At 39.9% G+C, this 16,615-nt stretch overlaps 1 protein-coding gene across 5 annotated transcripts in view; it reads right to left on the reverse strand.

Moving 5' to 3' along the window:
• The window catches only part of COL14A1 (collagen type XIV alpha 1 chain), a 183,665-nt gene that overhangs the window by 89,153 nt on the left and 77,897 nt on the right, over positions 1-16,615 (reverse strand). For 4 of the 5 annotated variants that reach the window (XM_014580808.3, XM_014580806.3, XM_014580807.3 and 1 more), the window contains 8 exons: positions 14,437-14,576; positions 10,442-10,574; positions 8,599-8,670; positions 7,711-7,862; positions 5,293-5,422; positions 4,134-4,256; positions 2,646-2,795; positions 1,853-1,969 (listed from right to left, as the gene is read on the reverse strand). In XM_014580808.3, coding sequence (XP_014436294.2) covers positions 1,853-1,969; positions 2,646-2,795; positions 4,134-4,256; positions 5,293-5,422; positions 7,711-7,862; positions 8,599-8,670; positions 10,442-10,574; positions 14,437-14,576 — 1,017 coding nt within the window. The remainder of the gene's footprint in view (positions 1-1,852; positions 1,970-2,645; positions 2,796-4,133; positions 4,257-5,292; positions 5,423-7,710; positions 7,863-8,598; positions 8,671-10,441; positions 10,575-14,436; positions 14,577-16,615) is intronic. The other variant, XM_006137507.4, reaches the window with a different exon arrangement.

Raw genomic sequence — 16,615 nt, forward strand, 5'->3', positions numbered from 1 at the left:
GTAAGTTGTCATGGGATAAGAGGGAAGGTCCTCTCATGGACTGATAACTGGTTAAGACAGGAAACAAAGGGTAGGAATAAATGGTAAGTTTTCAGAGTGGAGAGAGGTAACTAGTGGGGTCCCCCAAGGGGCCATACTGGGACCAATCCTACTCAATCTATTTATAAATAATGTGAAGAAAGGGGTAAATAGCGAGGTGGTAAAATTTGCAGATGAGTCTAAACTGTTCAAGCAAACTGTGAAGAGCTTCAAAAATCTCATAAAACTAAGTGATTGGGCAACAAAATGGCAAATGAAATTTAATGTTGATCAATGTAAAGTAATGCACATTGGAAAAAAATAATCCCAACTATACATACAAAATGATGGGGACTAATTTATCTACAACTACTCAAGAGAAAGATCTTGGAGTCACTGTAGATAGTTCTCTGAAAACATCCACTCAATGTGCAGTGGCAGTCAAAAAAGCAAACAGAATGTTAGGAATAATTTAAAAGGGGATAGAGAATAAGACAGAAAACATCTTATTGTCTCCACATAAAACCATGGTACTCCCATATCTTGAATACTGCATACAGATGTGGTCACCTCATCTCAAAAAAGATATATTGGCATTGGAAAAGATTCACAAAAGGACAACAAAAGTTATTAAGGGTTTGAAATGGGTGCCATATGAGGAGAAATTAAAAAGACTGGGATTTCTTAGTTTAGAAAAGAAGAGTCTAAGGGGGGATATGATAGAGATATATAAAATTATGACTGATGCGGAAAAATGAATAAGGAAAAGTTATTTACTTGTTCCCATAACATAGGAACTTGTGGTCCCCAAATGAAATTAATAGGTAGCAGGCTTAAAACAAACAAAAGGAAGATTTTCTTCACACAGTGCATGGTTGGCCTGTGGAACTCCTTGCCAGAGGAGGGTGTGAATACCAGGACAGTAACAGGGTTCAAGAAAGAAATAGATAAATTCATGGAGGTTAGGTCCATCAATGGCTATTAGCCAGGATTTGTAGGAATAGTGTCCTTAGTCTCAATCAGAGGCTGGGAATGGGTGACAGGAGAGGGATTACTTGATGATTTCCTGTTGTTTCACTCTGTCTGGGGCACCTGGCATTAGCCACTGTCGGAAGACAGGATACTGGGTAGATGGACCTTTGGTCTGACCAGGTCTGGCTATTCTTATGTTCACTGCTTCCCATCCTCCATTCTCTTGGGAGCCAGCCTGTACGTCCATTCCCACACAATTCAATGGGCTGGAAGCAGCAGATAAGGAACCTATAGGAGTGTTTCTATATCTTTTTTGGTACAGAAGGTGACTCAGTTGGGGACTGGAGAACAATGGGTTTGAAGAGATGACATTGAGGATGGACAGCTGTATCTTAAAATGCTTTGGGGGGGGGGGGGTAGGGGGAAGGAGAAGTCTCTTGGATCTCCTGCTAGATACAACGTAGTATCTGGTAGGGGTGAGCTGGACCCTGTGTAGTTACAGAGAAAATCACAAAGCTGTGTGGAAGAGGCATCTGCAAATTTGAGGGTACAGGGCTTTAAATGGCTCAGATAATGTGGGAAAGTATCCAAGCTTTTATTTTAAGGTATCCAAGTTTCCAAGATTTTATTTATTACTCTAATGCCAAATCTTTTGTGGCTCATTCATTTCCAGTTTCTGTATAGTTCTGCTCTTCTCTGTTTATTTTAAACACTGCCATTCAAGTGCTTTTTCAATTTTACTATTTGTAGGAGTGAAAATTTTGTTTGCAAACTTCATTTAAATCCAATCCTGTGGCTCTCTACAAACAGAACTCCAATCGACTTTAAAGCAGGGTGAATATGGAACAATGCGCTAACTTACCAACAAGAGATTCTACAACTATCCTGTATGCAGTAGCATGTCTGTGAAGCTGCCACTGAGCACAAATACTAGTCATGCGCACTTGATATACATCCAGATTTGTCACGCCCAGGTACACTGCAATTGAATATAGAAACAAATAGAGTCACTGCTACAATAAAAATGCCAGGACGCAAGAAAATTCTGCAATATACTTATCCGAAAATCAGAAGAAAAAGTGAAAAAAATGTGTGACTACTTTTATTAATGAATTTTAAAGAAAAAATTGTAATGCAAAAGCCTGCAACAAAACTAATGCCAAAAAGAACATCTAATAAAGGAAAGAAAGCAGAAAGATGGCATTTAAAACTTAGTCCACAGATATGAAATTTGAGAAGGGCCAATAAACAGTGTTAATAATTCACATAAAAGTAAAAGCGGTATTGATGTAACAATACTGCTGTCAAAGCTGAATTTAAGGTTAAAGTTTCCATGATGTACAGCCTAACTCAGATGATTTCAAGGGATTGCCTGACCAGAAAAAAAGAAAACAGACTTTTATTATGCACGTTTATAGTTACTAGAGTTGAATGATAAGAAACGATATCAGCTTTATGACTCCAGCAGGAAACATTTTAAAACTTTATACTGTCTAATGAAAAAAGGCTTTCCTTTTTTCAGCAAACAACTAGCTCAAAATACATGGAAGAGAAAAATAATTCCATTTGAGGATTCATTCAGGGACTTGTGGGAAGCTAAAGTTACAATGGAAAAATGGTTTGCAGAGATCTGAGCAGCATGAAATCATTCTTACATGTTTTGGCTGTGCCTGTAAGGGCATCACTGAAGCCTGTTGAGTATGAAGCAAATACTTTAACACTATAGTCAGTTCCACTGAACAGATTTAGAACGAGAATGGTGTTAATGTCGTCTCCCACGAATGTTTCTAGTGCTGGTCCAGGGACTGAAAAAAAAAGGAGAATATTTTGTAATTAAAGAAATTAAACAAAAATAATAATCTGCAGTCAAAAATAGGTTTATTCCTATAAATATAGGTTGTACCTCTCTAAACTAGGACTCTCTGGTCTAGCAACATCTGTGATCCAAAAGGACAATAGATGTTCCTGGACAAGAGAGCTCAGGGCAGGGGAGTTTGGCAGCATGGTCGGAAGTCCCGTGGCAGTGGGGTTGGTGATGCAGATGGGAACCCCATGTCAGGGAGGCCCTAAAACCCTAATTTAGACTGTTGTGCTGCTGGGAGCCCCATGGTAAGGGAGGGCAGTGTCTGGTAGGCCTGGCGAACTCCAGAAGCAAAGCAGCTAAAGGCAAGGGACCAATCGGGACTGGAAGCAGAGATGGAGTCAGGAAGCAGCAGCATGTTAGGGGGTCAGTGGCAAATTCCTGGTCTGGCAAATTCCCTCATTCGGGACCAGTCAGGTCTCGAGACTGCTGGATCAGGGAGGTCCAACCTGTATTACTTTATTATTACTTGCTTAGCCCCAGTGGTGCCCTCAGTGCTGTACATGAAATTGGAGACACTCCATAACCAGAACAACTTACAGTCTAAGACAGAGACGTGGAAGCCAGCACATACTGAGGAATCCAGATGTGGAATTCATCTAGGACTCAACACTGGCACTTGCTAAGCCTGTTTTGTGCTTCTCCAGTGGAACAAAGGGGACTCATCACTACCCTACATAGGCAGCTAAAAATTCCCTTGGCTTGGAATCATAACAGGATCTGAGGATCCCCACCCACCAAACAAGTCCCTGCAGGGCTATTGCAAACCCACATCATTTAAAACAGTTCAGGCTGCTCTAAACAATGCTAGGAACAGTGTAGAACTGGCACCAGGATAAGAGCTGCAAACATTGCTTCTATCTTAACAGTACTCACTGCCTACAGTTTAGGATGCAGTATAGAATTCAGCCTTCGGAGTGTTTTTCTTTTTAATTTTTATTTCCTCTCCATTACAGTAGTAAACTCAGTTCTTATGGTCATCATGAAATAAATGTTTCTCAGATGGGTTTGAATGAGGGAGTGGCTTGGCCAAGTGTGAATTGTCTTAAGTTAGGTATCTACAGTACAATATCCAAAAATTAATGCATCCCAAATTACAAGGTACTTTGAAAAATTGGGTCAAAATCTCTGGGAACGATTTTGAAAATGTATCTTGATAGGCTTTCAGAGTTTCAGTTGCATCAGTTATAGCTTTTTTTGTTTTAAGTGTGACTTTTAGCAATAGAGATTAAAATTGAAGAAGTAAAAATAAAAGTCAAAGCAACTAGTTTTGCAAACTCACTATTGATAGGTTTGTAGACAATTCTGTAGCCCATTGTTGGTGATGGAGGGGCATCCCAGCTAATACGTATGCGGTTGTACCATTCATCTGAGACCCTTAAATTTCTGGGGGCAGAAAGAGGCACTAAAAGCAAAACAAACTGTGAGCTTCCTTATCTGCATTCATTACAAGCACCAGTATAAAATATAGACATGCATATAAAAATAATAACCCAGATTACACATAACTCTACATAAAACTACCAATTCTGCCCTCAAGTGCACAGGCACTACTCTCAAAAGTCCAGAGGAGCCATGTGTCTGCGAGAGGATCTGGGCCTGTTGAATCATAGCAAGGAGTTATATCAAGGATTAATTTGGACTGTTGTCGCTATCAAATAAGTATTGTAATTTCAAATCAATACTCCGTGATAATTACCTTTCATGTGTATATTTCCTTTCAACTCAAAAGCATCCCCAAGTGCTTTACAAATTTATGCCTTGATTCTGCAAATGCTTATGCTTGTTAAACTGAAGTCAATTGGACTTACTTAAAGCTAAGTTATGTATGTAAGTGTTTGAAAGTGATATAAAAATTATGTACAGAGATATCATCCACTGCTGATATACAGGCACCTATCAGGTGGGATATACCAGCTGTTTAGCAGGTTAAATTTGGTTAGAAAGAATGTAGTGACCTATATTGGCATGTTGGTATAACTAATGCAACAATTATTTTAAAAAGTTCAACAAGGTCTTTAACAAATGCAAATGGTGAGGATCTTTTGAAAAAAAAATCTCATTCAAAAGAACTCTCTCCAACATCATAATGCTTGGGACATTGATTTGTCACTAACTAAAACTAACTGAACGTCACCTGTGGCATCATCAACATCACTTCTTACAGAACTTAGAATCTTCGGTAGACTTCCAAACCAAGAAAGGATTGGCTTTGCTCCCACTGAGTTTCTGCTGACAGTGCCACAGCACACAATGAAACTTGATTTAAAAACAATCAGATGTTTCAGTCAATGCAGTGGGACAAATATAAAATTCCATCTTTAAATTGAACACGTTTTAATTTGAACTAAAACATCTGCACAGACTGAGATAACAAAACAAAACAAACCATTCTTACTCAGACCCTCCTGCCTGATAAGAAACAGAATGTTTGTACTTACAGGTTTTTCCAGGAGCTGAGAGACTAACTCCTTCCCCATCAGAATAGATGGGAGTGACAGTAACTTTGTATATGGTATCCGAGAGCAGTGGCTGAAGAAGAAGATTGTTTTGTCTTCCAGGTACTATTACCTGTATGGTCAGAACAACAAAAACAGACAAGGTTTTTTTTTAGGTTCTTAAATCCTTTTATAAACACGTATGATCTCTGCCATTATATACTTCTCTCACTTCTGTTCAGCAGTTTGTTCCTAATCGCTTGGTTTACATTTTAAATATGATGGTATGCTTTATTGCTGACAACATGTACCCTCCCTAAATAATCAGTGGACCTGTTCACTGTACGTATCCAAGAAAGCAATGTACAGAAAGAAACTGCCTATGATAGACAGCTAGATCTGCATGTATGAGCTATCATTGTGTAGTAAATCTCTGAGTCAATATTACTTTCAAATATCCTTTAGATCAGTTATAGTAATCAGAATATTATAATTAGTGTATGATTAGTATATGGTATATAATAATATAATTATAATTTGTTATTCTTATATATTATTATTCATTATTATAGTAATCAAATATTCCTTAGATCAATTATATTAACTGCATGGTTATTATCCAAAGAGTGGTTTCACTATAAAGGCTAGGGAGATATTTTGGTTACTCTTGGTCTAAAAAGGGATTGCCCAACATTGTAGATTCTAAGTAAGGCCCATCTAGATGTAATAAGGATTGTTCTTTATTCTATGAAGCACTTAAACACAAGTTTTAGTCTAACCTCAGTGGGACTAAAGCACTTGCTTAAGTGCTTTGCTGAATCAGGACCAAAATGCGAGGTCCTGAAGCTTTATCATTTACTTTTATGGGCATGTGATCCAGCTCAAAATTCATAAATCTTTTTAACAGCTAGAGATTTTATATCTCTACTAACATTTTCTTTTATTTTAAAAATAATAATCAATCACTGACTATTAAAAACAGAGACATATATATATTATCTAATTGCTTTGGTTTAAGCTTTCACTGACCTGAAAAAAATAAATCTGGGATTTGAATTTAAGAAACTTCTGGCTATATCAGATGAAATAGAAGATTGCCCATTTTGCTTTATATTTTAGCTATTGCCATGGACTATTGTATCATATGTGCTATATAGATCTATAAAGCTTTTGGTACAGCCACAAAAGAAACCACTTTATTTCAATGGTTAAGTTTAAGATAATGGTTTTGACATCAAAGATGCAGCAAAAAAATCATTTTCTACAAAAGCTTATAAAAGATGGATGAAACTGAAAAGAAACAATTACATGATTCATCTTTTAGTAGAAAAAGATATTCAAGTAGTTCTTTGCCTCACTTATTGATATAGACAGAAAAATAAAATGGAAAAAAATGGAAATGTAGACTCCAGGGAATATGAAAATATATCCAGTATGCCGAATCCATTTTTGAAACATAAATAGGAGTAAACTGCATAACTGAAAACCCCATCAGATGACAGAATGCGAGTGAAGGAAGCTCATACATGAAATAACACACTTACATTTTGAAGTAATAACTTGGAGACATCAGCCTGTATGATACATTTTGCTCTATTAGTTGTAAAACCCAAAACTTCAATATTTGACTTCAATAGGAAAGTCAGGGGTACATTATTGACAAACCTATGCACTCAAAAATCATTACTCAGCCCCCAAATCTTATGCTACCTCTGGGCTTGATTGCCTAGCAACCCAGTAAGCTCAGCTGGGCTCAATAAACCCCGAACTACCTAGTTCATGCCGCGTCTAGCGGACATTTAAAAATGGCGGCGCCTGGCAACATGCAAATGAAGCCCTGGAAATTCAAATCCCGGGTTCATTTGCAACTCCGGTTGACTACATTGCCACCCGAGTTCGAACTAGGGTGGTAGTGTAGACATACCCTTAGGCCCTAATCCTGTATTTCACATTGCACTGGTAGATTGCTGCACCTGCATGGAACAGTTTGAATAGGGTTCTGCACAGACACAGCAGTCTGCCTACCCTGCGTTAATTGAAGGATTAGAGACCAAGGTTTTGTCTACTCTGCCAATTGAGTGACAAAACTTCTGTCATTCACACGCGCTTTAACCCCACTTCTTCTGAAAGACAAAAGTTTTGCCAAGGCAAGTGGCCGTGTAAATGGCTCATTGTCGGCAGGAGTGTTCTTCTGTCAACAACGCAAACCCCTCTTCTAAAGGGTAGAAGTATTTTGTCAGCAAAAGTGCTGACAAACAGGGTTTATACTGCCCAACTTTTAGTGATATGGCTGCTGCAGCCATTCCATACACAGGTCGTCCACTGACTTCGAGACAGGATAGGTGTAGGATTGAGCCCTTTTTTTATACTAACCAAACTTTCACAGATCCTATTAAGTCATGCTAAAGAAACCATACAGACCATTCTTACCACTTCCTCAGCACGGTCGCCTTTACTAGTGAGGTAGGTCACTCTGAACTGGTGAACATTGTAGTCTGAAATGTCCCATTTCACTCTCAAGCTTGATGTTGTTTCATCATCTATAACAAGGTTTCTGATTCCTGTTCGAAAAACTACAAACAAAAAACAAATGTAACTCAAAAGACTATGTCACAGATCCTATTTGAAGCATGCCTTTTGAAGTGTGTCACTCAATGATATTTTGCATTAATTATCACCAAACAACAACAGCCACACCACATTTCTATAGAAATAATTATGGGGGTTTGCCATGTATTTCAATAAGAACAGAACTAAGCCCAAAAATGCTACCAGGAATGAATGGATACTGATCTTATGGAGCAATGACTATTATATAGCTGTCCCCTACAGTTTTATTTATTTATAATGCACCTTTCCTTGGATCTCTAAGGGCTTTAGAATAGTTAGCCACTTAATTGACTCTTTCAATAAGCAATTTCCTCCTTCTTTGTCTCTTCCTCATCCCCTCGCCCCCACCTTCTGATTCTATGTAGCTGATTCGTTACTGTATAATTTGTTTACTTCTTCATTGTATCCCTCTCTTACATAATGGTCATGCCAATTCACTTTCAGAATATGATCTGAAGAAGTGGGTCTGCCCCACAAAAGCTCATCACCTATTAAACCATCTTGTTAGTCTTTAAGGTGCTACATGATTGCTTTTTTTGTTTTACCAAGATCAGACTAACATGGCTACCTCTCTGTTACTTTACACCCGTATAAAAGCTCAGTGTGCCTTGACAGACAAGCAAATTGTCTGATTCTTGGTTTTTTGTACAGGGCCTAAAGCACTTTAGAATACATTTTATTGACATTCATTTCTTTTACCTGCTGTTGTGGGTCTAGAGGTTGCAGTACTACTAGTAGCAATGCTGGTAGATAGTGTAGTGGTCCCTGCAACTGAAAAATAATATACTATTAATTAACATTTCAGAAAGATCTGGAAGCCATTTGAGTACTCTTTTAATGACAGTAATGGAAATATTAATATTTTCTGATATTAATAACTATGATGCTGAGCCAACATTCCTTTATGCACCCATTTTATTTAAGAAAATTAGTCTTTTCAAGAGCACTACATTCAATGTATAAGAAGTTATTCTGAAGAGAATGAAACCAGGAACGTGGAAGGCATCGTGTTCAATTAGAAGCAACAGAAATATTTATTTTTATTTGACAGTGATATTTATATTCAGCTGTGCATCTGGGAATACATACATGCAAACATTCTATAGAGTCTATACTCTAAATACATTCTTATAAGACGAATATCTACTTAAAGCAATATGAACACATATATGAAATGGTCTGGTCTCCAGCTTTGAGTTTGTCAGTTCTTAGCTAATGTCTGTAGCCTGACAAGAGCTGGCACCTGGCCTGCTAATGTCATAATGGGCTTGGTGCAGAAATCATTGGATGAGAGTCTGTGGCCTGTGTAATACAGGAAGACAGACTAGCTGATCTTAGTGGTCCTTTCTGGCTTTAATATCTATTAATTCTATCAGTTCAGGATTGGGGCATATTGGAGGCTTTGCATGGTTACGTTTTGCATTGCTGCTTAAATTCAAAGAGGACTTTTGGACTTGGAGGCTGAATGAAAGAAATAAAACAAAGATGCAGGAGAAAAAAATCCTTTTTTTTTTTTCTGTATGAACTCTCCCAGGGTCAGAGGCAACAAACCAAAAGCCAGAGATTCTCAAGGGTCTATCCTGAAATACACTGAATTGACAGCTCACTACAACTCAGCCATTCTTATGATTTATATTACAGCTCATTTGGGTCTGCTAGCTTTAACCTGTAAATAAGTCTCTTATTTCTTTTTCCTAGTTAATAAATCTTTAGATAGTTCATTACAGGATTAGCTATAGGTGTTGTCTTGGGTGTGATTGGTCTCTTGGGACTAAAAGCAACCTGAATACTGTGTGATTTTAGTGATCATTTATCACAAATTCCAGTTTGTCTGGATAGTTGAGAGATTGTGGAATCTAAGGAGACTATATGTGACACTATGCTAGAGTCTATGGTAAGACTATTATAGTGATCCAGAATGTCACATTTGTTTTTGGCTTGGTAAAATCTAATTAAAGAGCATACAACCAGCCTGGGGTGTCTGCCCTGTTTTTGACAGTCTACCCTGAGGCGAGCCACTCCCAACAACATGACATCAATGTCTTCTTTTTGAACAATAGAAAGACATACAGAAAGACAAAGATTTAAAGACTTCTCCCCTGGCTAAATTGTTCCGATGATTAATTACCTTCAATGTTAAAAACCTGCACTTTATTTCTAGTCTGAAACGTGTTTTTATTAAAATATTTAATTCCAAAATGAAATCAACTATAGCTTTTAATTACACATCTTGCCCCAGACTAAATATTATCACCTAGGACCAAAGAATGTTAAATAATCTGTGAGCCAAAGATGTGTAACCTGAGATAGTCTAATACTGCCTAAAATGGGAGGGCAGCCAAACCTTTACAGGCTGGAAGCATTCAACTACTCTATATTAAATAAAAACACACACACAAATGTCTTCAAAGCCTTCATAATAAATCATTGGATTTTTTTAGTGTTAGAAGCTCCCCAATGTTTATTTTAGTTAGCTTCATACATTATACTTTAAAGTAGCTAAAGCTCTTTCAAACAATACAAACATTAGTTTTTGTCTTACGTGTTGTTCCAAGAACAGCAACAACATCACTTTCACTTTCATCACTGTAAACTGCCAGCAAAGAAACTTCATACTCCGTATTGGATAACAAACCCTCAACAACATGTGTGTCCTTGTCTCCACTTAAAACAACCTAAAAAAACAAGAGCAAAAACTAGAGAGACCATTTTTTTAAACTGTTGCATTTGATTAACTTTATAAAAAAAACTTTATTGAATTTCAGGAATGATAGAATTTCAACACCTAAAATCTACAGTCTGATATGCCATATTTTTCACTAACAATTTGTTCAGTTCATAGATTGAGATTAGAGTTATTCTGCTCCAGTTTTACTGTTCTGCCATGTAACCTTATACGGTGACCAATACGAATAACTTTAGCTTATAGTTAAGGTTGATCAAGTTTGTTTAATTTGAAAGCAACCACTAAAACTCAAGGAACTGAAACCTTGGATTCCTAACTCAAACAAGCACATCGGTCAACTCAGCAGTCTTGTGACACAGATCATGGTGTGTATAAGAGGCAGGAGAAAGCAATGCCTTCCCAAACTGCCTGGCTGGCCCCACACACACTATGTCCCCCTCTCCTCCACCTATTCAGTGTGGCTCCCCCAATCTCCTGGACTTCAAGCCTGCCAAAGCTGGAGCCCTGCTGCCAACCCACTGAGGATCGGGGAGCCTGGGACTGTCCACACTTCCCATGCTCCGGGAGAAGTGCCAGGAGTAGGCTGCAGGCCCGGGATGGGTTCCACCAGCACTCCCAATGCTCTGGGAGGAGGGGAAGGCCAGGGGAAGGCTGGGGCCAAGTGCCTCTTGCCATCTCAGTGCGCTGGGGTGGGGGCAGGGCTATGGGCTGCCCATGCTCAGAGGATCCTGTTCCTACTATTGGGGGGCTTGGCTCCCACAGGGGCCAGGAGTAGCAAGGGTGGGGTATTGGGCAGAAGAGGCAAGGCTGAGGGCTTGCCTCCCCCAATCCTACATTCACCCACTGCCTGTGTCATAGACCCTTTCAACTCCAAAGAACACCATCCACAAAACACATATCCAGTTCCTCGATGTTTTCCTCAATCACAGAACTTTTGCTCTAATCTCCGCAAAATTAAGGTACTTGAGCAATATATATACTTGTGGTTGAAAAGCCAAAAATGTGTTATTGCAATCTAAGAAAATATCAGGCCAGAGTTCAGAGTCTGTGTTTGTGTGAGAATTTGAGGAATTGAGGGTTTTGTAGAAGGGAAATTAAATGTAGTTTTTTGTTGCTGAATTGAAGATTACATGAGCATCTTACCTGAGCTGTACTGAAGATTACGTGTCTTAAGTAGTGATCCTCTTATTTTTAGTGATTGCACTGGCAAGGAATGCATTTGAACAACATTAATTGTGTGTTTTTGTGAGGGGATTTTCCTGTTTCTTCATGTTTAAAAATGTAATGGGAAGTATGTAATTTTTAAAAATGTAATGACAGACAGTCGGTGCAGGATGACTGAGAGATGGGGGCAGCGGGGAAGGAGACTTTGTGCGTGTTCCCCTCTCCCCCAGGCCAATCAGGGTTTGGGGGCGAGGGGAGAGCGTGAAGTCTCCTATCACCCTGCAAGGGTGACTTAAAAGTCAACTGCCAGGGGCTGCGCAGTTGGCGGTTGACTAAGCACAGCGCTCCCTTGCAGAGTGGGGGTAGGGAGTGAGAGACTTCACATGATCTCCCTCCTTAGGCCCTGATTGACCTGGGGATAACAGGAGGGAGCACGCCAAGTATCCTCCCACCGCCAGGGGCATAGGTACCTAGAGGGAACTGCCAGCTGTTCAGAACAACTGGAAGTTCTCTCTGGGGAGGTCAAAGACTTTGCATCCTCCCCCACCCCCAGACCAATCAGGGTCTGTGGCTGGGGAAGCATGGAAGTGTCTTGGCTCTGCCCCTTCCGCCTGAGGCCCCGCCACTTCTGGGGCAGCCCAGGGCTACTTCATAAATTTCTGAAGTGGCCCTCAGTCAAAAAATTATTATCCACCCCAATCTAAGGGAAAACAAAACCACCCCTGTAATGAGAACCAAGCAAAGCCGTTTGTTCAACATACAATGCTTTTGGAGTGCTCAATCAGTATAAGTAGCACAATATACTATGCACAAAAACACATGCAATGTGAACATTTCTTAATAAACAAAGAGGCGCAGATCCAAGAAAAATTTGCTGTGGTGGCTAGTAGCCCACAAAACGAATCACAGACTTCTTGGACTCTGCAGAAATGGAAGCTGTTCCCAATTCAGCATGGAATGGATCTGGTCTACCAAAGCCACAGAATGCCAAGCTGGCACGCTGCACAACACACTCCGTGGCACAGATACCTTTAGGCAAAATTCAGACATAAGTCTGAATGAGTCTACATGGAGTCTAAGCTGGTATAGCCAACATCCTCTTCCAGCTTCCCCACTCATCCATAATACTTGTCTAACCGAGACAACTAACAAGCCAAAGGGCCAGAGAGAATATTACTAGCAAATGAACTAATTGGAGAGTGTAACAATGTATACTCCTTATTCTTACATACACACAAGGAACTATCCTTGATCGTATGGATTTTAAATCTTATTCTAACTCTCTGGGTAAGTTACACCATCCTAGACTCTGGTACACGTTGGGTGTACGGTGTTGTAAGTTAGGTCTTATCCATCACTCCCTGAATTTGGCTTCATAATTATACGCAGTTAAATGGCAGCAGCTCTTGGTGGTGGACATGCTGTATTAGTGGATACCTGATGAGGCAGTTGGGGAAGCAGTTTAAAGAGTCAGCAGCCTGGAGGTATTGTGCTATTCTTGGCCTGACCCCATTATAAAGGTAAACTGAGAAGAACAAGAAAGGAGCCTGGGCCATTTTCAATATTTTCAAATATAAAAACATTGGAGATCTCCAGAATTATTTCACTAGGAGGGGCTGAAACACTGGAGTGAGTTATCTATGGAGATGGCAGAATCTCCATCCTAGGAGGTTTTTAAGGCCTGGCTTGACAAAGACCTGGCTGGGATGATTGCATTGGGATTGATCCAGTTTGGGCAGGGGGCTGGACTAGATGACCTCATGAGGTCTCTTCCAACCCTCATCTTCTATGATTCTATGATTTTCCAATGAATGAACATTCTCCCCAAAGAGATATGTGGAAAATAGGAAATAGAGAAAAGAGATGGAGAAAACAGGAAAATAGTGAATAGAGAAAAGAAGATGGAGAGAGAATGAGACACAGAGAGATGAAATATATGCAAACAAAGGTTAAAAATATGAGCAGAAAGGATAAAGAAAAAATAATCCTGAACTAGAGGACAAAACAAAACATTTTGAAAGAATGAAACAATAATTTAAAAATGTTGCCTAAGCACAAGCACAGCCATAGAGAAAGAGATGCATGATGATCTAGAGCTAAAAGTAGAGCAAAGGGAGAGAAAAGGAAAGAGGAAAAAGAGAAACACACAACACTGCTGTAATTTATTAATTATGTGTAAACTTTGTCAAATGTTTTGAATCTATGGTTTTATAAGAGGGATTACTATTACCAATTAATTAAACAAATCTAGAATGTATTCTCATCCCTTTGCTGGGCTTGTCATCCTGCCTCTGCAGTAGTTATCTTGTTTTATCTTCATCTTTTTGATTGGGAAGTGGAAGAAATCGAGCATTCCAAGAATTTGGAGTAGCAGAAAATGGCAAGGCTGGTTCTATAGTGATTAGCTATTTAATGTCTAATGTGCCAATTTCCATGAGTTCTCTTCCCTCCAGGTTTATTTATAAAGAGAGGCTGAAAAATTGGTTCCATTTAACTTTGGAAGGCTTCATGGTAAGCCAGACTGTCCTCTGAATAAGTCAAACTGCCACAAATCAGATCATTGCAATTTTGCTTTGCTTAGTAGACAATACATTTTCTACAGCTTTGGACCTCTCAGAGTGGAATATATTCCCTCTTCCATTTGTGTGGCATCCACATCAAGCCCCACGAGAGTCAAGAGAACTTACCTCTTCAGATGTACCCCCATTCAGTGGTGTCCATGCCAATTTGTAGTGAGCAATATCAGAGGACATAGGCTTCCAACTGACTCTAAAACTGTCTGTTGATACTTCATCTACATCCAAATACTGTGGGGCTGGAACTTTATCTGCAAAACAACATTATGCAAAAGAAAAAAGAAGAGGAAGTGAAAATACACAGAAATCTTTAAACTACACTAATAGCTGATAGTCAACAAGCCCTTTGTTTCAATACTTAGGTTTCATTTCAGTTGCTGGGTTTAGTGTGCAGGTGCTGGGTGATGTTGGTAGCCCGTGATATATCGGAGCTCAAATCAGATACTCTGGTGGGCCCATCTGGCCTTAAACTCTATAACTTTGTGATTTTTTAGCTGTAGGTACCTACATAAAATATAACATAGGGGATAGCTACCAAAGGTAACTCCTGTTATATTCACACTCAGTGATTCTCAAGGTATTTTCACCTGGATATGCTTACTCAGCCATCTGGTGAGCAGTATTTTTATTATCCTGTTATTAATTATTTTACATTAGTACCTCGAAGCCCCAACCAAGATCAAGATGCCACTATGTTAAATCACACAAACACAACACAGTTCCTGCCTCTAAGTGGCTCACAATCTAAATACACAGGGCAGGCAAAGGTTAGGAGAAATAAAATATGTACTTAAGGTACATTTACACAGCAAAAACAAACAAACAAAGAAAATCTCCACAGCAAAGTGTTTCAGAGACTGGGTCACCAGACTTAGGTTAAAAATTAGTGTGTAAATGTTCAGGCTCAGGCACAATCCTGAGTTCTGAAACCTGCAGATGCGTGGGGGTCTCAGAACCTGGACGTACACTGCCAGGGATACTGGAACAATGTGTATACAGGTGATGCTGAGAGCCATTGAACCAAAGTGTAAATCCTGTATATAATGAAAACCACTTCAAACCAGGGGGTGTGGTAGCACTTCCCACACCCCCAGTTACAGCAACTACGTACAGTGCTATTTTTCACCCCATAGTTTAAGTGTTCCGAGCCTGAGTCATCTGACTCTGAGATTGTCTGCTGTGATTTTTGTGTGTGTGTGTGTGTGTGGACAGTCCTTCGTTAAAAGTGCCAGCAATAATGGATTTTCTAGCCCTGGAACTCAATTCCTGAGAGTGCTGCTATTTAGAGGCCACATTTCTGCATCATAGCACGTGGAGAGAGCAGACTAACTTGTGGAAGAGTAAAATCTTTTCACATCCTAAGTCATAAATGCAAATCCCAGATAGACTAATAAATGTCAGTCTGGTTCTAAATCTCCTTTTATTTCTGATTTGAAGCTTGACTCATAAAACAAAATGACAGCATATTACATGAGAAACGCATGTTCTTTGTGAACATAAAACGTGGTTCATTACATATATGTTTTCCGTTCATTACTTCCAGACTTCCTGGGAGCAAATGGATATCCCTTGATGATCTGAATGCACAAAGTGGAGAGCATTCAGCACTTCTTCACAACTGCTCGGCACCTTGTTAGATCAGGCCCGTAACTTATTTTGAACAAGGGTGTAGTGACTTGCTAGCATGGCCAGTGGGTGAAGCATCTTCTGGGGAAGGTTCGTTCCCCATCCTGCCTCTTCTACCCATGGCCCCGCTCAGACTCTATTCCCACTCAGCCCAGGCACAGGCCACCCTTCTTGCCCTCTCCCTGCTCAGTTCCCTGCCATCATTTTCCACATATCTCCACTTCTGCTCCCTTCCTCACCAGGCCCCCCACCACCCACCATATCCTCCTCACTTCCAGACCCTTCCCAGCAAGGGTTGGGGATTGAGTAGGGATGCAGTGAGGACAAACGGAAATGAGGAAAGGAAGGATTCATCAGGCAGCAGTGGGTGGTTGGGATCCTGGGAAAGGGCGGAGCAGGAAGGGTAAAAGGTAGGGCAAAGGCAGGGCTATCATGGTCCAGGCATCCAATTGTGGGGCGGCAGCCACTGCAACAAGGGAAACTTAGTCTCCCCATGCCTATTATACCAACCCATGCTTGGTAGCTTGTGTAGGCTCAGTTCACTCCACATACCAGCAGCTCCTTGCATCCCTCCATTTCACCTCACAACCTCATTGTGTGTCACTCTCCCATACCCCTCTATTTCAGGGGACTCCCTGTAATCCCCACCAGTCTACTCCCTATC

The sequence above is a fragment of the Pelodiscus sinensis genome, chromosome 2 (assembly GCF_049634645.1).
Source record: "Pelodiscus sinensis isolate JC-2024 chromosome 2, ASM4963464v1, whole genome shotgun sequence".
Classification (NCBI taxonomy): Eukaryota; Metazoa; Chordata; order Testudines; family Trionychidae; genus Pelodiscus; species Pelodiscus sinensis.